This window comes from Chiloscyllium plagiosum, unplaced genomic scaffold (assembly GCF_037043375.1).
Source record: "Chiloscyllium plagiosum isolate Xiang-an unplaced genomic scaffold, Cpla_swu_hap1 HiC_scaffold_1, whole genome shotgun sequence".
Classification (NCBI taxonomy): Eukaryota; Metazoa; Chordata; class Chondrichthyes; order Orectolobiformes; family Hemiscylliidae; genus Chiloscyllium; species Chiloscyllium plagiosum.
In genome coordinates, this window is record NW_028270139.1 from 132064462 (window position 1) to 132085850 (window position 21389).

Below are 21389 nucleotides of genomic sequence, written 5' to 3' on the forward strand. Positions count from 1 at the left end.
CCACCTCTCAACCCAGCTCTGCAGCTTAACTCTGCCCCTCTATAAACTGCAACATCCTTCCGCACTATCCACAACTCCACAGACTTCAGTGTCATCTGCAAATTAGCTGACCCTAATGCAGATCATTTATGAAAATGGCAAACAACAGTGGCACCAAAACAGATCCTCGCGGTACACCACTAGTAAATGAACTCCAGGATGAACATTTCCCATCAATCGCCACCTTCTTAAGCTAGCCAATTTCTGATCTAAACCACTAAATCACCAAATCGCCCTCAATCCCATGCTTCTATTTTCTGCAATAGCCTACTGTGGTGAACTTTATCAAATACTTCACTGAAATCCATATACACCATATCGACCGCTTTACCCTCATCCACCTGTTTGGTCACCTTCTCAAGGTTCGTGAGGCACAAGCTACCCTTCGCAAAACCTTGTTGACTATCTGTAATCAAACTATTCCTTTCTAGATGATTATTAATCCTATCTCTTAAATTCCTTTCCAACACTTTACCCACCACTGAAGTAAAGCTCACAGGTCGATAATTACGAGGATTGTCTCTACTCCCCTTCTTGAACAAGAGGACAACATTTGCTACCCTCCAGTCTTCTGGCACCATTCCTGCAGACAATGATGACATAAAGATCAATACCAAACGCTCTGCAATCTCCTTCCTAGCTTCCCAGAGAATCCTGGGATAAATCCCATCTGACCCGGGGGACTTATCTAATTTCACACTTGCCAAAATTGCTAACACCTCCACCTTATGACCCTCAATCCTGTCCAGTCTAATAGCCTGTACCTCACCATTCTCCTCGACAATATTGTCTTTTTCCAGTGTGAATACTGACAAAATATATTCATTTAGTACCTCTCCTATATGTTCGGACTACAAGCACAACTTCCCAGTTCTGTCTTTGTTTGGCCCTAATCTTACTCTAGTCATTCTTTTATTCCTGACATACCTATAGAAAGCTTTAGGGTTTTCCTTGATCCTATCTGACAAGACGTCTCATGTCCCCTACCGGCTTTTCTCAACTCTCTCTTTAGGTCCTTCCTGGCTAACTTGTTTCTCTCAAGCACCCTAGCTGAGCCTTCATGCCTTATCTTTATATAAGCCTCTGTTTCCTCTTCTTCTTTAGTAAACCACAGTTCCCTCGCTCGACCACTTCCTCCCTGCCTAACAGGTACATACTTACCAAGGACACGCAGTAGCTGTTCCTTGTCCAAGCTCCACATTTCAGTTGTGTCCATCCCCTGCAGTTTCCTTCCCCATCCTATGCAGCCTAAATCTTGCCTAATCTGGATGTAAGTTTGCTTGCTGAGCTGGAAGGTTCATTTTCAGACATTTTGTCACCATGCTAGGTAACATTATCAGTGAGCCTCCAGTGAAGCGCTGGTGTTTCGTCCTGCTTTCTATGTATGTCTTGGTTTCTTATAGTGGGTAGTATCAGTTCTGGTTCTTTTTCTCAGAGGATGGTAGATGAGATCCAAATCGCTGTGTTTATTAATGGAGTTCCGGTTACAATGCCATGCTTCTCGGAATTCTCATGTGTGTTTCTATTTTGCCTATCCTAGGATGGATGTGGTATCCCTTTTCATCTGTATGTAAGGGTACTAGTGATAGTGGATCATGTCTTTTTGTGGCTAGTTGACTAGCCACCAAGATACATGAACATCAACTATCCACAAAACAACATGACCCGCTATCACTAGTATCCTTGCATACAGACTAAAGACACCATCTTGAAGAGCATTAGCAAATGTCTTGCCTGAATATTGGTACCCCTCTGGTTCAGGTGTAGACCATTCCATTTGTAGAGATCCCACCTACCCCAGAATGAGCCCCAATTATCCAGGTAAACGAATCCTTCGCAACTGCACCATCCCTGTAGCCACGTTGCTCTCCCTCCCTATTCCTCACCTTGCTAGCACGTGGCACGGGTAACAAACCAGAGATAACAACTCTGTTTGTTCTAGCTCTAAGCTTCCACTCTAGCTGCTTGCATTTTTTCCTTACATCCCCATCCTTTTTCCTCCCTATGTCGTTGGTGCCTATGTGGACCACGACTTGGGGCATCTACCCCTCTCCCTAAAGGATCCCAAAACCTTATCCGCGATGCTCTAAGCCACCTAATGATGTAAGATGTAACTTGCCCCACACAAAGCCATGCTGACTCCCTAATTTAGGCAGTGTTTTTCCAAATGCATCTAAATCCTATCCCTAAGAATACTTTCCAATCGTTTCCCAACCCTCAATGTAAGATTCCCTGGTCTGTACTTTCCTGGATTACCTCTATTTCCCTCCTTGAACTGAGGAACAACATTAGCTACTCACCAGTCTCCCAGGGCACCCCAGTGGCTAGCAAGGATATGTAGGTCTTGGTCAAGGCCCCAGGAATCTCCTCTTTCTCTCAATAACCTGGGATAGATACCATCGGGACTTGGGGACTTATCAAACTTAATGCTCTTCAAGCAATTCAACACCACTTCTTTCTTGATCTCAAATTCCCTTTGCATATCAGCGTGCTCCACACTAATTTCACTATCCTCCATATCCTTCTCCTGGGTGAATACCAATGCAAAATATTCATTTAGAGTCTCACCCACATCCTCTGTGTCCAAGCACAAGTTCCCTTTTTTTTATACTTGAGTGGACCTACCTTCTGCCTCATTCTCCTGTTGTTTGTAATGTATGTATAGAATGTCTTAGGATTCTCTTTAACCCTACTTGCCAAGGTCATTTCATGGCCCCTTCTTGCTCTCCCAGCTCCCTGCTTGAGTTCTTAAAAGTTGGTACATAAGTTCAGCAAGTTGTCAGGAAGGCAAGTTGAATATTATTGTTTATTACAAGGGGAATATTGGAGTGGGAGGACAATAATCCAGTTGTTCTGGTCCACATTAGTACAAACAACATAGACAAGGCTGGGAAGGAGGAACTGGAGATTGTCAAGCACTAGGAACAGGTCCTCAAGGGTAGTAATCTCCAAGTGCTACCTGAGCCATATGCAAATTGGCTTAGGAGTAAGAAAATTAGAGAAGTAAACATCTGTCTAAAGGAGTGATGTGGGAAAGAGGGTTTCCATTTCATGGGACTTTGACATCAGTTTTGAAACATGAGGGATCTGTACCGATGGGACGGTCTTAACCTAAACTGATCTGGAATTGGTATTCTCGCGAAAATGATAAATAGGTTTGTCACTAGGACTTTAAACTAGTGAGTTGGGAGGAAGGGAAGGGGAAAACGACAGGCAGTATGATGGTAAATAAAAAGGTAAGCAGCCTGTTAGCATGTCTGCAAGAGGATTTAACTCCAAGGCAGACTATAAAAGAAGTGAAAAGGAAGGATAACTCAGGGGATATTGTTAGAGATGTTGGAAATCATGAGGGGACAAAAACGAGTGTAAGAGCACTTTACCTGAATGCTCATAGCAATAATAAGATCAGTGAGTTAACAGCACAAATCATTGCAAATGAATATAATTTAGTTGCCATTACAGAGACATAATTACAGGATGGTCATGACTAGGAGTTAAGTATCCAGGGGTATCAGACTATTCGGAAGGACAGACAGCAAGGTAAGGGAGGTGGTATAGCTCTGATTTTCAAGGATGACATCAGGGCAACGCTGACAGATGATACAGGTTTTATGGAGAATAAGGTTGAATCAATTTGGGTGGAAATTAGAAATTCTAGGAAGAAAATTTTGGTATGCTTTCCTTTATGGGTCAGAGTATTGAGTACAGGAGTTGGGAGGTCATGTTGCGGCTGTACAGGACATTGGTTAGGCCACTGTTGGAATATTGCGCGCAATTCTGATCTCCTTCCTATCGGAAAGATGTGAAACTTGAAAGGGTTCAGAAAAGATTTACAAGGATGTTGCCAGGGTTGGAGGATCTGAGCTGCAGAGAGAGGCTGAACAGGCTGGGTCTGTTTTCCCTGGAGCGTCGGAAGCTGAGGGGTGACCTTATAGAGGTTTACAAAATTATGAGGGGCATAAATAGGACAAATAGGCAAAGTCTTTTCCCTGAGGTCGGGGAGTGCAGAACTAGAGGGCATAGGTTTAGGTTGAGAGGGGAAAGATAAAGAAGAGACCTAAGGGGCAACTTTTTCACGCAGAGGGTGGTACGTGTATGGAATGAGCTGCCAGAGGATGTGGTGGAGGCTGGTACAATTGCAACATTTAAGAGGCATTTGGACGGGTATATGAATAGGAAGGGTTTGGAGGGATATGGGTCGGGTGCTGGCAGGTGGGACTAGATTGGGTTAGGATATCTGGTCGGCGTGGACGGGTTGGACCGAAGGGTCTGTTTCCATGCTGTACATCTCAATGACTCTATAAAATGTCACTGATAGCATTGTCTATAGGCCCCCAAATAATACTACATTGGGGTGGGCAAAGAAAGAAATAATTAATGCCTGTAAAAATGGTACAGCAATTATCATGGGGATAATTGTAGATTGGTCGAACCAGCTCAGTCAGGGTGGTCTTGAGGAGGAGTTCATTAAGTGTATCCGTGATAGTTTTCTTGGACAGTATGTAATGGAACCGATGAGGGAGCAAGCTATCCTAGATCTGGTCCTGTGTAATGAGACAGGAATAACTAATGACCTCATAGTTAGGGATCCTCTTGGAAGAAGTGATCACAGTATGGTTGAATTTAGAATACAGATGGAGAGAGTCAAGGTAAAATGCAATACCAGGGTCCTGTGCTTGAACAAGGGAGACTACAATAGGGTGAGGGAAGAGTTATCTAAAGTAGACTGTAAACAAAGACATTATGGTGGGACAGTTGACAAGTAATGGAGGACTTTCAAAGCAATTTTTCAAAGTGCTTAGCATAAGTATATTCCAGTGAAAAGGAAAGATTGTTAGAAAGGGGCTAATCTGCCACATGTATGTGAGGAAATAAGGAAGGCTATCAAATTGAAAGAGAAGGTATACAAAGTGGCCAAGATCAGTGAGAAACTAGAAGATAGAACATGAGAAAAAAACTAGCTCAGAATATAAAGACAAATAGCAAATGTTTCTATAAATATATAAAACCAAAAAGAATGGCAATAGTAAATGTTGGTCCTTTCAAGGATGAGAAGGGGCATTTAATCATGGGATAAGATGAAATGGCTGAGGCGTTGAACAGGTATTTTGTGGCGGTCTTCATAACAAAGGACACTAATAACATGCCAGTAATTGATAAAGAGACGAAGATAGGTGAGGACCTGGAAACAAGCATTATCACGGAAGAGGTAGTGTTGAGCAAGATAATAGAGCTAAGGATAGGCAAGTCTCCTGGCTCTGATGGAATGCAACCCAGGGTACTAAAAGAGATAGCAGGAGAACTAGCAAGTGCACTGTGGTAATTTTCCAAAATTCGCTGGACTCTGGGGCAGTTCCAGCAGATTGGGAAACAGCAATGTGACGCCACTGTTTAAAAAGGGTGTAGACAAAAATATGGAGTATTATAGCTGAAAATGTGTTGCTGGAAAAGCGCAGCAGGTCAGGCAGCGTCCAGGGAACAGGAGAATCGACGTTTTGGGCATAAGCCCTTCTTCAGGAATACTCCTATGGAGTATTATAGACTGGTTAGCTTAATCTCTGTAGTGGGGAAGATGCTTGAGTCTGTTATCAAGGAAAAAATAGTATGGCATCTCAATCAAAATTGTCCTGTTGGGCAGACGCAGCATGGGTTCATGAAGGCAAGCTTAACAAATCTTTTGGAATTCTGTGAAGACATTACAGACACTGAACAACGGGGACCCAGTAGATGTGGTGTACCTTGATTTCCAAAAGGCCTTTGACAATACAAAAGGCTGCTGCATAAGATAAAGATGCAAAGTGTAATGAGCAATGTATTAGCGTGGATAGAGGATTGGTTGACTAACAGGAAGCAAAGAGTGGGGATAAGTGAGTGTTATTCTGGCTGGCAATCAGTAACTAGTGGTGTGCCTCAGGGATCAGTGTTGGGACTGCAAGTATTCATAATTTACATAGATGATTTGGAATTGGGGATGTCGTGTGGTGTGTCAAAGTTTGCAGATGACACTAAGATGAGTGCTAAAGCAAAGTATGCAGAGGACTGTGAAATTTTGCACAGGAGTGGGCAAAAGTCTGGCAGATGGAATACAATGTAAATAAATGTGAAGTCATCAATTTTTGGCCGGAATAACAGTAAAAAGGGCTATTACTTAAATGGTAAAAGGTTGTAGCATGCAACAGAGGGACCTAGGTGTCCTCCTGCATGAATCACAGAACTTTAGTTTGTAGGTACAAAAGATAATTAGGAAGGCAAATGGAATTTTGTCCTTCATTGCTAAAGGGATTAAGTTTAAAAGCAGGGTGGTTATGTTGCTGCTATACAGGGTGCTGGTGAGGCCACACCTGGAGTACTGTATGCAATTTTGGTCTCCTTACTTGAGAAAGGATGTACTGGCACTGGAGGGGGTGCAGAGGAGATTCACTAGGTTGATTTCGGAGTAGAGGGGGTTAGCTTATGAGGAGAGACTAAGTAGACATGGATTATCTTCATTGGAATTCAGAAGAATGAGGGGGGATCTTCTAGAAACATATAAAATTATGAAGGGAATAGATGAGATAGACTTAGAGGATGTTTCCTCTGGCAGGTGTAACTAGGACAAGAGGGCATAGCCTCAAAATTAGGGGCAGCAGGTTTAGGACTGAATTGAGAAGGAACTTCTTCACCCAAAGGATTGTGAATCTATGGAGTTCCCTGCCCAGTGAAGTAGTTGATGCTAATTCAGAAATGTTTTTAAGGCTAAGATAGATACTTTTTTGAACAGTGAAGGAATTTAGGATTACAGTGAGAGGGCAGGTAAGTGGAGGCAACAAAAGATCAGCCATGATCTTATTGAATAGCTGAGCAGGCTCGAAGGGCCAAACTGCTCCTAGTTCATATGTTCTTATCAGTAGAAGATAAAAATAATGGTGTCTTGGTATAGTTCAATAGGGCGTTGGTAAGACCACATAAAGAGTGCTGGTTTAGGCTTCTTATTAGGAAATAATTGTATTGAAGAAGTTCATAGTAGGTTCCAAGATATGGGAAGGTTACCTTACGAGAAAAGGTCATGGGGTCTGTGCAACCTTGTTCCAGACAGCAGTGGACACAGGGTTATTGAGTATTTTTAAGGTAAAGTTAGATAGATTGTCAACTGGGTCAGGTAAAATTTCTCTAGTCCCAATTGGTGGTGAATTTACTATGAGAGTCACCTCACCTCAGACGAGGGGCAAGGTCGAGAAAATGGGACCTTCATGATGACTTCAGCCAGTACAGGAATTGAACCCATGCTGTTGGAGTCAGACTGCTTTGTAAACCAGCCATCCATCCAGCTGGCTAAGCTTAAAAATCACTCAGATTTTTAACTAGCAAGGGAGTCGAGGAGTATTAGTGAAAGCTAGGAAAGTGAAGTTGAGACCACAGATCAGTCATGATGTTATCAATTGCTGAAATGGGTTAAAGGGCCCCAATAGACAATAGGTTCAGGAGTAGGCCATTCTGCCCTTCGAGCCAGCCCCACCATTCATTATGATCGTGGCTGATCATCCTCAATTAGTATTCTGTTCCTGCCTTATCCCCATAACCCTTGATTCCACTAACCTTAAGAGCTCTATCAAACTCTTTCTTGAAAGTATCCAGAGACTTGGCCTCCACAGCCTTCTGGGGCAGAGCATTCGATACACCCACCACTCTCTGGGTGAAGAAGTTTCTCCTCAAGTCTATTCTAAGTGGCCTACCCCTTATTTTTAAGCTGTGTCCTCTGGTTCGGGACTCATCCATCAGCAGAAACATGCTTCCTGCCTCTAGAGTGTCCAATCCTTTAATAATCTTATATGTCTCAATCAGATCCCCTTTCAGCCTTCTAAACTCAAGCGTATACAAGCCCAGTCGCTCCAATCTTTCAGCGTAAGATAGTCCCGCCATTCAGGGAGTTGATCTCGTGAACCTATGCTGCACTCCCTCAATAGCCAGGATGTCTTTCCTCAAATTTGGAGACCAAAACTACGCACAATATTCCAGGTGCGGTCTCACCAGGGCCCTGTACAGCTGCAGAAGAACCTCTTTGTTTCTGTACTCAATTCCTCTTATTATGAAGGCCAGCATGCTATTAGCTTTCTTCACTGCCTGCTGTACCTGCATGCTTGTTTTCATTGACTGATGTACAAGAACACCTAGATCTCGTACTGCCCCTTTACCTAACATGACTCCATTTAGGTAGTAATCTGCCTTCCTGTTCTTGCCACCAAAGTGGATAACCACACATTTATCCACATTAAACTGCATCTGCCATGCATCCGTCCACTCACCTAGCCAGTCCAGGTCACCCTGTATTCTCCTAACATCCTCCTCACATTTCACCCTGCCACCCAGCTTTGTGTCATCAGCAAACTTGCTAATATTACTTTTAGTACCTTCATCTATATCATTAATGTACATTGTAAAAAGCTGCGGTCCCAGCACTGATCCCTGCGGCACACAACTGGTCACCGCCTGCCATTCCGAAAGGGAGCCATTTATCACTACTCTTTGGCTCCTGTCAGCCAACCAATTTTCAATCCAAGTCAGTATTTTGCCCCTAATACCATGTGCCCTAATTTTGCTCACTATCCTCCTCTGTGGGACTTTATCAAAGGCTTTCTGAAAGTCCAGGTATATTACATCCACTGAATCTCCCTTGTCCATCTTCAGAGTTACATCCTTAAAAAAATTCCAGAACATTAGTCAAGCATGATTTCCCCTTCATAAATCCATGCTGACTCTGATCTATCCTGTTAGTGCTATCCAGATGTGACGTAATTTCGTCCTTTATAATTGACTCCAGCAATTTTCCCACCACTGAGGTCAGACTAACTGGTCTATAATTCTGTTTTCTCTCTCCCTCCTTTCTTAAAAAGTGGGACAACATTAGCCACCCTCCAATCCGCAGGAACTGATCCTGAATCTATAGAAGATGGCCTACTCTCACTGCTAAATTATATATATGTGTGTGTATACAATGAAGAAAGGAATACAGTCTATGAAGAGAGAATGTGAGATCAAACCTTTCATCCTTTTTCCCAACTCAAATGACTATAAATCTGTTGACTGACTTTGTCACATGTAGAGCAGAATCAAAATAGGGCATCATATCCAGTGTATGTATAGCTGTGTGAGTGAGTGCAATATATGGTGCGGGACAGAAAATAGAAGTAAGGAATGCTTATTTTAAAAGTGTTGAATGGGCTCAGCAGTTGCATTGCTTCAACTCTTGGCTCTCTAAGGAAAAAATTGGAGACTGGAAAAGAGATGAAGTGATTCTTGTTCAAAATTGATTTGTTAAGGGAGCCTAATAAAAAAGTTTAATATGTAGTTATTCATTTCTAATTTCATCTTTCTTTGACAGAAATTCCCAGAACTGAAGTTCAAGTATGTTGAAGAGGAGCAACCAGAGGAGTTTTTTGTTCCGTATATTTGGTCCTTGGCTTATAACACAACGGCGGAACTATATTGGAATCCACAGCAAGTTCAGCTGTTTACAATGGACTCTGGCTGAGCACCTGTGTTTTGTGATGATTGTTTGGAGGGTGGGAATGGGCAAATGTTAAAATAACAGTTTCACAAGGAGAATAAGAAGCTTTCATCCAATTTTTGTGTGGTCTACATCCACATTAAGGAGTAATTTCTTTGGACAGGGTGAATGGAATTCACGGATGTCATGTAAATTGGAAGTCATCAAAAACAGACCAAACATAGTTTCAAGGGAATAATTATATTTGACTAATTTTTCACCAAATATCCTTCATTAGTCTGACTACGAAATAAGTTACTTTGCCCACTTTTGGCTGTTCCTAACAGGCCCTTATGCAAATAGTACAGTAAACATTGGTGGAATCCAGCATTAAAGAAAGAAATGTCCCATAAAATAGAGTACCCACGTTTCTTCACATATATTCAGAATACTAATATCATTTATTGGCTATAATAATGTTTAATTAAAATTTTTAGAATTGCTGTCATTCCTGATCCAGAAACATTTCTTGTAAATAACAGCCAAGACAGAGGTCCTGTTATTTCTTTGTTTTAGTTAGTGTACAAGCTTGAAGAAATTCAGATATGTATTTAATAATGACAATGGTGCAGGCTGTGGACAAATGATTTCCAATCGAGTTATTGTTCAACTCTTCTGACTTCTTAACCAGTGATGGTACCATCAATGAACACTTTACTTTTTAAAATACATTTATTGCATTTTGAAATGCCATATTTATTATGTGCACAATCATGAACAAGATACAAAACTAAGTTGATATAATTCAATAAGTGTATCCTAGTCAGATTTCAGAAATGTATGCTTTAATTGACGAATTTAGCTTAAAATAAATGCTTGATCTCGCTTGTTGATTTAGTGGATATATACTCCTCACTGGACTTTTGTGCAGAGTTACATATATTAGGATAACAGTTTAGCATTTACTCCTCGAATTGATTCCAGCTGTCTTGGAGATGAGGGTCAGGGTCTACGTTATTTGCCACAGTATTTGATAGCGTAGGAAACAGGAATGACAGTTGGTGTTACCACATTGCCAAGTGATAAAGACAAGCATTCCATTTTTTACATTAAGCTGCAGCATATAACATTTAGATACAGAAGAATGTTTTTCTGTAGCCTTTTAATTTAATTGCAGAAATTATAAAGTGAACATTTTGGCTGCTTTAACTGAGTCATTAGACTGAAGTCCTATCTGTCTGGTAAAGAAGATCACATTACACTATTTGCAGAATAAGGGGAAGTCCTTCCACTGTTCAGACCAATAATTTAACACCCACTGGCCTTGCATTTTCCAAAACCCACAATCCTGTCTCCGTCCAGGAGGTATACACATGCGTTGTTTTCATGTCAGGGAAGTGGGCATGGACTGCAGACAATCCGAGTTAGCTACATAAGCAGATCAAATGATATAGGAGCAAAATTAGGCCATTTGGCCCATCAAGTCTGGTAACCATTCAATCATGGCTCATACGTTTCTCAACCCCATTCTCCTACCCTCTCCCGATAATCCTTGATTTCCTTACTAATTAAGAAACTATCTATCTCTCACCGTGGGCGGCACGGTGGCACAGTGGTTAGCACTGCTGCCTCACAGCGCTAGAGACCCGGGTTCAATTCCCGCCTCAGGCGACTGACTGTGTGGAGTTTGCACATTCTCCCCGTGTCTGCGTGGGTTTCCTCCGGGTGCTCCGGTTTCCTCCCACAGTCCAAAGATGTGCATGTCAGGTGAATTGGCCATGCTAAATTGCCCGTAGTGTTAGGTAAGGGGTAAATGTAGGGGTATGGGTGGGTTGTGCTTCGGCGGGGCGGTGTGGACTTGTTGGGCCGAAGGGCCTGTTTCCACACTGTAAGTAATCTAATCTAATCTAATCTAAATGCACTCAGTGACTTGGCCTCCACCATCCTCTGCTGCAATGAGTTCCACAGATTCACCACCCTCTGCTGAAATTCCTCCTCCTCTCTGTTCTAAAGAGTCATCCCTTCAGTCTGAGGCTGTGCCCTCAGGTCTCCACATCCACACCAGCCAGGCCTCTTAGTATTCTGAGCTGAAAAATGTATTGCTGGAAAAGCGTAGCAGGTCAGGCAGCATCCAAGGAGCAGGAGAATCGGCGTTTCGGGCATAAGCCCTTCTTCAGTTATGCTCGAAACATCGATTCTCCTGCTCCTTGGATGCTGCTTGACCTGCTGCGCTTTTCCAGCAACACATTTTTCAGCTCTGATCTCCAGCATCTGCAGTCCTCGCTTTCTCCTGTTAGTGTTCTGTAAGTTTCAATTAGATCTCCCCTCATCCTTCTAAACTCCATCAAGTCTTAACCCAGAGTCCTCAACGTCACCTAATATATCCTGGGATCATTCTTGTATAGCTCCTCTGAACACTCTCCAAATACCTACAAATCTTTCCCTAGATACTGGGACCAAAACTGCTCATAATGTATTCCAAATGCAGTCTGACCAGAGCCTTATGTAGCCCCAGCAATGCATGTCTGCTCTTACATTCAAGCATCCTTGAAATGAATGCTAATATAGACAGGCATGTGGCAAAGCTGGCAAGATAGAAAGCCCATCCCCATCTGCTGGCACATTGACCCATTGTAATCATGATCAAGAGTGTGCTGCTGGAAAAGCACAGAAGGTCAGGCAGCATTCGAGGAGCAGAAGAATCGACGTTTCGGGCAAAAAGCCCTTCATCAGGAATTCGTTCATTCCTGATGAAGGGCTTTTGTCCAAAACGCCAATTCTCCTGCTCCTCAAATGCTGCCTGACCTGTGCTTTTCCAGCACCACATTCTCAACTTTGATCTCCAGCATCTGCAGTCCTCACTTTCTCCCATTGTAATCATGACTGGTCTTTCAACCTTCAACTTCTACCTCCTCCTTCCATAACCCCCAGGTCTCTTCTTACCCCAAAAACCCATTTTGTTATCTACTGTTCCAGTTTCTACAAAGTATGTAACCCCTGAGTCATTGGCAAGTCATTAAAATGCTCCAGAAACAAACCTCATTTACAAACATGCTTTGAAACTTTTCTTTGAAATAAAAACTCATTTTACAATTTTATAAAACTGTTAATCTTACACAATAATCCTTGTATTAAAGAAAAAGCTTTATTCTACTTCATATCTCTGAATCTTGTGAATATGGACACATGAGGGAATTTTATAATCTCCTTGGCAGGCATGTTTTCAGTGGGAGTGCAGGTAAGATACGTCAGATGTGTAATCCATCGCTTTCCTGCTCACCCGAACCACTCACTGTAATGTGGAAGAGGGTGAAGAAGATAATCAACTAGGTTGCTCTGCTCTATGGGTGTTGAGGTGCTGATTAAGTTGTTGTAAAAGTGAGAAAGAAGCAGAAGGATTGCCTGCTTTGAGAGGTGTCTGTCGTGTATCAGGAGCACCCCAAGCCTGTACCCCAGCATTGTGCCTGCTTAGCTAAGCTCCAATATCCACTGCCCCCATAGTCCTTACTCTCCCTTCTACTGTGCCCAAACCTGTTCCATCCAAGAAACCCAGGACTCACCTTGCTTGGTGGGCTTCCTCACAGTTCTTCCAGCAATGCCTCCCTAATCTCTCCTGATGAAAGTTATCGAGGGTGAGAAAGTAGCTATAAAACATTTTAGGTCACAGGTATTGGAAAGGCTTTTCAAAGAACGCTCAAGCTGTTTTCAGAGTAAGATCAGATTGATCTCTTTCAATCGATCAGATTGAAAAAAATCAATCAAACAAAGGTAGCTCTCCTCTACAAACTCAGGCGACCGACCGTGTGGAGTTTGCACATTTTCCCCGTGTCTGCGTGGGTTTCCTCCGGGTGCTCCGGTTTCCTCCCACAGTCCAAAGATGTGCAGGTTAGGTGAATTGGCCATGCTAAATTGTCCGTAGTGTTAGGTAAGGGGTAAATGTAGGGGTATGGGTGGGTTGCGCTTCGGCGGGTCGGTGTGGACTTGTTGGGCCGAAGGGCCTGTTTCCACACTGTAAGTAATCTAATCAGTAATCTGTTCTGCATAGCCCAAGGTTTGAGTCCATTAGGCATTCTTGCAGATCAACCAGGTATTAAGAATGTGTCCATCTGGAAAACCAGATTTCTGCCCATCTATCCAAACAGCTTTTGTGGATATAGCGTGAAATGGATTGAAAGTTTCCTGAATTGGACTTTCACTGCCCGTGACTGACTGCTTTATGAGAAGCTGAGAGGAGCAATGTTTTTCCAAGAGATTGTTTAATGGCTGTTTTTCTTGTTCCTGTCTCAGAACTAGGGCTTCCTCTGTGTGGTTCAGAACTCCTCTGAGGTGCCATGAACTAAGTGTCTTAACAAAACTGGTTTGGCACCATCAAGATTGCAGAAGGTTTGAAATACCCACCCCATAATGGAGCTGACAAGGGTGACAGTGCTGTGTGCAGTTCACTGGCCTTACCCTTATCCACATTAGTAAAAATTGCCAGAAATGGGAATGGGCCAGAAATCCACAAATCAGGCCTTGCCCACTTCTATTAAATGGCTTCAGCTTACTCCAGCTCCTAAGTCATCCAGGCCAAAGTTAAGGATGTCCTAAGATTCTTCATTAAATGTTCTTATAAATACAAGTTGTCATGCACACTCATAGAGATCTTTACAATCAAGAAGCTGTTGACCAGCAGCCTATATTTTTCAATACATACTGGCTAACTCCATTAAATACGGTTAATTTTTATTAACCCTATGGTTATAGAGAGCATACTAATTTGAGCTGCTTTTATTTGGTTTTTGACCATTAATTTAGTTAGTGATCACATCACAACTTCCACATTTTAAAAAAACTGGAAGTTTGGAAGACTGGAACCCACTTTTACGTGACATAGATGAAAGGAGCAGGAAGAGGCCATTCAGCCCTTCAAGCCTGCTCCGCCATTCATCACAGTCATGGCTGAACATCCAACTCAATAGCCTAATCCTGCTTTCTCCCGATTAACCTTTGATCCCATTTGCCATGAGTGCTATATAGAATTGAATTTATTGTCACGTGTACCGAGGCACAGTGAAAAGCTTTGTCTTGTGAGCAATACAGGCAGATCACAGAGTTAAGTAGCATAGATAAGTAAATAATAGGTAAACAGCAGCAAAAACAAAAGCACAGGTACAGGCGAATGTTAAGAGTGTGTAAGTCCATTCAGTATTCTAACAACAGTAAGGTAGAAACTGTTATGAAACCGGCTGGTGCATGTGTTCAGGCTTCTGGACCTTCTCCCCGATGGTAGAGGTTGTAGAAAAACGCTGCCAGGGTGGGATGGATCTTTGAGAATGCTGGCGGCCTTTCCTTAACTGCGGACCTGGTAGATGGATTCTATAGATGGGAGGTTGGCCTTTGTGATTGTCTGGGCCGAGTTTACTACACTCTAACCATCTCCGATCTTGAATGGTACAGTTGCCATACCAGGTACTGAGACATCCAGACAATGCTCTCGATGGCGCACCTATAAAAGTTGGCAAGGGTATTCGCTGTCATGCCAAATTTCCTCAGCTGCCTGAGGAACCGGAGACGTTGTTGGGCCTTTGTAACCAGCAGGTCCACATGAAGAGTCCAATAAAGTTTGTGGATGACCAGTCCCAGAAGCTTGACACTCTCCACTCGTTCCACCTCTGTGCTGCTAATGTGTGTGTGTGTGTGTAGGGGATGGGGGTGGGTGGGGGGGGGTGGGGTGGGGAGCATGAGTAACACCCTGCCAAAAGTCAATAGTGAGTTCCTTGGTTTTGCTGGCATTGAGAGCTAGATTGTTCTCAGTGCACCATTTTTCCAGGTCTTCCACCTCCCATCTGTAGTCTGTTTTGTCGCCATCTGAGAATCCACCAACTATGGTGGTGTCATCAACAAACTTGTAAATGCCAATAGTCTGGTATTTGGCGACGCAGTCATGGGTATACAGTGAGTACAGTAAGGGGCTGAGTATGCACCCCTGGGGGGCTCCAGTGTTGCATGTTAGTGACGATGAAATATTGTCTGAACTCCAGCAAAAATAATCCTAACCTAGCCAATCTCTCCTCATACATCAGTCCCACCATCCCAGAATCCCTGGTAAACCTTCACTGCATTTCCTTGAGAGCAAGAGTATCCTTCCTCAGAAAAGGAGACCAAAACTGCACACAATATTCTAGGTGACTCACTCTTGGGGATCATAAGACATGTTGTCCTGTAGTGGCAATGTATTTTGTAATATCTTGACATAAGATCATGTTTGTACTGCTTATGCACACTGCCAAAATGTTGAAGCTCAGTCAGCACAAATTTTGAATGGTAAGCCTCCATAATGAACCAGTCTAAAGAAATGCCAGCTCCACTCTACAGAATTTGTTGTTAATATAATTATGTTAGCTCTGCATGGATTTACATCCATATCTAATTAAACACTTTAGCCAGTGGCTCAATTTTTTTTCCCTGTGAGAATAGTATACTTATAAAATAGAAAACCTGTGCAAAATAATGTCTTCACAAGAGAAATCTTAGAGATAGTTTTATAAGTTTCAATCTAATGTCTTTGTAGACTTAGCTATAATGAGCAGAAAATTTGAAAAGTAAAAGCCAATTGACAGCAAATAGAAAAAAATGCATAATGTGCATAAAATCAATCTGCATAACCTTATTGTACAATGATGGACAGATGTACAACAGTTTGGCTATTTAAATTGATCATGTCAGCAGTTCAGTCAGCTGCCTATGCTATGTTAAATATACCTTATGTTACGTTTGTTTGACCATTATTGATGTTGACTTTCAAAATGTAATTACGTGTCATAATCCAGATATTTTAGTGTTTAACAAAAAAATTCAAAGTAAACACTGTATGATAGCCTCACACCTTATGATTGAACAACTTTAACATTGGCGTCATATAATACAGTAGACCTACATGGTTAGCTCTGCTCTGCGGTAGCAAATGGACATCCACATAATGCTCATATGGTAACAACGGCAATGCACCAAACATAGAAGAGTACCAAGTTCTCCCAGAGTACTAGTTGACATTCTCGCAACCAGATAAAAGCAGATTACATGGTCATCTGTCTCATTGTCACTTGCAACGGTTTGCTATTTGTAAATAAGCTGCTGTACTTGACTACATAGAGTTCATATTTTCAAGAAATTAATCGTATGAGAAGTATTTTTGAGATACTTGAAAGTTGTGCTGTGGTGATAAATAAACATAAATACTATTCCTATCATATCAATTTCCTGCAAACTAGAATGTTTTGCCAGTTTAAGTTTGGAGTGTGGTACTCTGAATTCTTGATATATTTTGAAATACTTGTCCAATGTAGGTGGCAGAGCATATACTCACTGAGATTGACTGCAGCCAACATATTATTGGACCTCAGTTCCAGTAGATGGTGACAATATTAAATCAATTGAACACATGTCAATTGTATATCTGGTCCACAGCTAGCATGTTAGTGAATTATTTCCCATTGTTCGGCCTCTATCAGTCATAGTTAGCCACAAGGTCTCAAAAATTAGCAACAAAAAAAAACCAAAGCGATACCCCATCGTTTGTTCTTCACTGCTTCCCCCATGCCATCTTCAACATACAAACCAACCTTTACCCAGCTACAATCAGTGCTGAAAAAGGATAACCAGACCCAAAATGTTCTCTCCTCGGATGCTGCCAGACCTACTGAGTTTTTGTTTCTCAAAATTAGAAGTTTCTTGTAAACTACTCTTTGCCCTGTGAAAAAGTGGTTGGCCTGTACTCAGCAATTTCCCTTTTCATTACTTTGGATTACATGGCAATCTCAGTAACAGGAGAAAATTCTAATGGAATCCTTTTACTCCAGTGACATCCTTTATGGCATCACTTAACATATTTTTGAATCTTTCACTAGGGATTTTCTTGCTTAAGATCCGAATGAACGTGCTGCAAACATGTCTTAACTCACGGTGAATAATTACATTACCTTGTTATAAAAAAGCCAATGAGTTTAATTTAATTGTGCATTAGTAAAACTTGGAATTCTTTTAAAGAGATAATAATACAAATCATGTAATGTACAAAGATTGATGAATGTTAAATGCTACCTTTGATAGGCTTCCCCAGATGTTTAGTGGATAAATAGACCATTGTGCTGAGCTACGTAAAATTAAAAGATCCCATATTTGATGTTTCACTGAAGTTATTTGTAAATTAAACTTAACATTTTTAAACTGTGAAAATCCTTTTAATACATTACTGTTTTTTTTTCTATTACTTCATACAAAAATTTATCTCAAATACGTTTAAGGGCAACTTATTTGCTTCTCATTATATTAAAATAAAGAACAGTACAGCACAGGAATAGGCCCTTCAGGCACCAAGTTTGTGCCAACACATGATGCCTTTCTAAAGTGAAAACATCTTGCCTGTACGTGGTCTGTATCCCTCTGTTCCCTGTCTATTCATGTATCTGTCAAGATGCCGCTTAAACGTTGCTATTGTATCTGCTTCTGCCACCTCTGACAATGCATTCCAGGCACTTACTGCCCTCTGTGTAAAAAAAAACACTTGCCTCTCACATCTCCATTAAACTTGCCCCATTTTACCTTAACCTGTGTCCCCAAGTAATTAACATTTCTACCCTGGGAAGAAGATTCCAACTATCCATTCTATCCATGCCTCTCATAATTTTGTAACTTTGATCACATTGCCCTTCAGCTTCTGATGTTCAAGTGAAAGAAAACAAACAGTTTGTCAAAGTCTCTCCTCATAGCCAACTAACATCTCCAAATATCCTGGTAAACATTTTCTGTGTCCAAATATCCTGGTAAACGTTTTCTATCCAACGCCGCCTCATACATCTGGTAGTGTGGCGACCAGAACTGGGTGTAGTATTCCAAATGTGTCTATTATAAAGTTCGATACAGCTGCAACATGAGTTGACAGCTTTATATTCTACAACCCGACTGATAACAGTAAGAATGCCATATGCCTTCTTGACCACCTTATCCATTTGTTTTGTCATTTTAAGGGAATTTTGAACCTGTATGCCTGGACTTCTCTGTATGTCAGTGCTTCAAAACGTTCTGCCATTTATAGTATACTTCTCTCCTGCTTTAGACCTTCCAGAGTGCATCACCTCACATTTGTCTGGGTTAAATTTCATCTGTCATTTCTCTGCCCAAGTCTCCAGCCTATCTATATCTCTAGCCTATCCACATCCTGCTATATCCTCTGGAAATCCTCACTATCATCTGCTCCCCCAATCTTTGTGCCATCTTCTAATCTGACCACCTACATGCTCCTCCAAATCATTTGTATAGATTGCAAACCATAGGGGTCCATGCTGAACACCATTGGTCACAGAGCTCCAGTCACAAAAACACCCTGCCACTGCTGCTGTCCTATGACAAAACCAGTTCTGTATCCACCTTATTGGCTCTCGCAGATCCCATGTGATTTCACCTTCTGTATCAACCTGCCATGAGGGACCTAGTCAAAGGCCTTGCCTAAGTCCATATATGCAACATTCACTGCCCTGGCCTCATCAATCATTTTTGTGACTTTCCCCCTCAAAGCCTAGCTCCAATCAGTAGTAAATCCATCTTTTTCCAAATGTGAGTATGTCCCTAAAAATCTTCTCCAATAATTTCCTTACCACTGATGGCCTATAATTTCCCTTTTATAAACAAAGCAACAACATTAAAGATTCTTCAAGTCCTCTTGGATCTCACCGATGACTAAAGAGGATACAAAGATTTTGTACAAGCAATATTCTCTCATCTCCCTCCGTATTCTGGGGTAGATCCCAACAGGACTTTGGGACTTGTCTTACCTTAATGCTTTTCAAAACACCCAACACCAACTCTCTTTTTATTGACGTGCTGCAGAATACCTACATATCTCTCCCGACACACTCCAGCATGTATTTCTGCTTAGTGAATACCAATGCAAAGTATTTGTAAAGGCTGTCACCCACTTCCCTGCTTTATCTATGAATGGGCCCATCCTTTCCCTAGCTACCCTCTTGCTCCGTATATATGTATAAAACACCTTGGGATTTTCCTTAATCCTGTTTGCTATGAACATTTGATGACCTCTTTTAGCCCTCCTAACGCTTGTTTAATGTTTTCCTGTTTTCTCGATATTCATCAAGGGCTCTTCAATTTCCTGAACTTTACATATACCTCCTTTGTCTTTTTGACTAAGCTCACAATTTATTTTCAAAAAGTGTGGGACTAGAAAAGTACAGCAGGTTAGGCAGCATCTGAGGAGCAGGAGAGTCGATGTTTGGGGCTTAAGCCCTTCATCAGGACATTCCTGAAACATCAACTCTCCTGCTCCTCAGGTGCTGCCTAACTTGCTGTGCTTTTCCAGCACCACACTTTTTGACTCTGATCTCCAACATCTGCAGTCCTCACTTCCTCCTCACAATTTCTCTTTTCATCCAAGGTTCCTGAATCTTGCCATCTTTATCCTTCATTTTCACAGGAATGTGCAGGTCCTGAACTCTTAGGCAACTGGCCTTTAAAAGCTTCCACATGCTAGATGTGAATTTGCCTTCAAACAGCTGCCCCAATCTAGATTTCCCAGTTCCTGCCTAATAGTAGTTAGCCTTCCCCGAGTAAATACTTTCAGCCAAGGACCACTCTTATCCATAAGTAGCTTAAAACTTATGGAATTATGGTCACTGTTCCCAAAATGCTCCCATACTGAAACTTCAGTCACCTGGCTGGACTTGTTCCCCAGTACTAGGTCTAGTATAGCTCCTTCCCTAGTTGGACTATTTACCTAATGCTTTTGGAAACCCTCCTGGATGAACCCAACAAATCCCAATGGCAGTTTGGATGCAAACTGTCCTTGTACAGATCCCACTTACCCTGGAAGACATCTTAATGATCCACATATCTGAAGCCCTCCTTCCTACACCAGGTCTTTAGCAATGCATGTAACTGAATTATCTTTCATTCCAACCTTCACTGGCTTGGGGCACAGGGAGCAACCCCAAGAGTAAAACCCCAGAAGTCCTATTTTTTCAATTTATTACCTAACTCCCTGCAAATTTCTGTCGCAGTACCCCATCACTGTTCTTGCCTGCGTTGTTAGTGCCAATGTGTACCACAACTTCTGGATGCTCATCCTCCCTTTTGCAAAAAATCCCATGCCAGCTCAGAGACATCCTTGACTTGGGCACCACACCAGCCTGGAGTCTCATTTGCAGCCACAGGAATGTTTATTTTTGCCCCTGACTATAGACTCCCCTATTACTACTGCTGTTCTGCATTTTAACTCTGCTATACAACAGAGCCAGCTGTGGTATAACTGATCTCGCTGCTTCTGTTACCATCCAATAGGCAATCCCCCACAGTATATAAAATGGTGTACTTGTTAGAGGGGAATAGCCACAGGCTTACACCTGTACTGTCTCCCTGCCTCTTCTAGCAGTCACCTATCTATCTGCATGAACTTTGGGCATGACCATGTTTCGAAAACCTCTGCCTTCTGCATGCTCCTAAGTGTATCTAACTGCTGCTCAAACCAATCCACATGGTCTGACATTTTGTCTGTATTTTACCAAAAATGTTTTCTTGAATGTTTTGAATTTATATTTTCTGTTTATTGAGGAGAACCTAAGGATAAAGCTGAGATTCACCGAAGAGTCTCAATACCTTGTAGGTATGGCAGTTACAAAGACATCAGGCAAAATTAGGATATTGGGTAAGGTCCTGAACTAAGATTTTTTTCAACTGTTTTCCTGCTTGATGTCCAGGCATTTGAATCACAAGGAAACATTTGTTTTGGACTAGATTAAAAAAATTATTTTGTCAAAAAACCTACTAATATTGTCTCACCTCTCCCATGAAGAATGGTCACTTGAGTGAGTTGATGGAGAAGTTTTGGTACAATGGG

General features: G+C 41.9%; 1 protein-coding gene across 4 annotated transcripts in view; it reads left to right on the forward strand.

Annotated features, from left to right (window-relative positions):
* The window catches only part of dym (dymeclin), a 548842-nt gene extending 538455 nt beyond the window's left edge, over positions 1 to 10387 (forward strand). For all 4 annotated transcript variants that reach the window (XM_043718287.2, XM_087990764.1, XM_087990771.1 and 1 more), the window contains one exon: positions 9398 to 10387. In XM_043718287.2, coding sequence (XP_043574222.1) covers positions 9398 to 9547 — 150 coding nt within the window. In that variant the 3' untranslated portion in view covers positions 9548 to 10387. The remainder of the gene's footprint in view (positions 1 to 9397) is intronic.
* The last annotated feature ends 11002 nt before the right edge of the window (positions 10388 to 21389 follow it).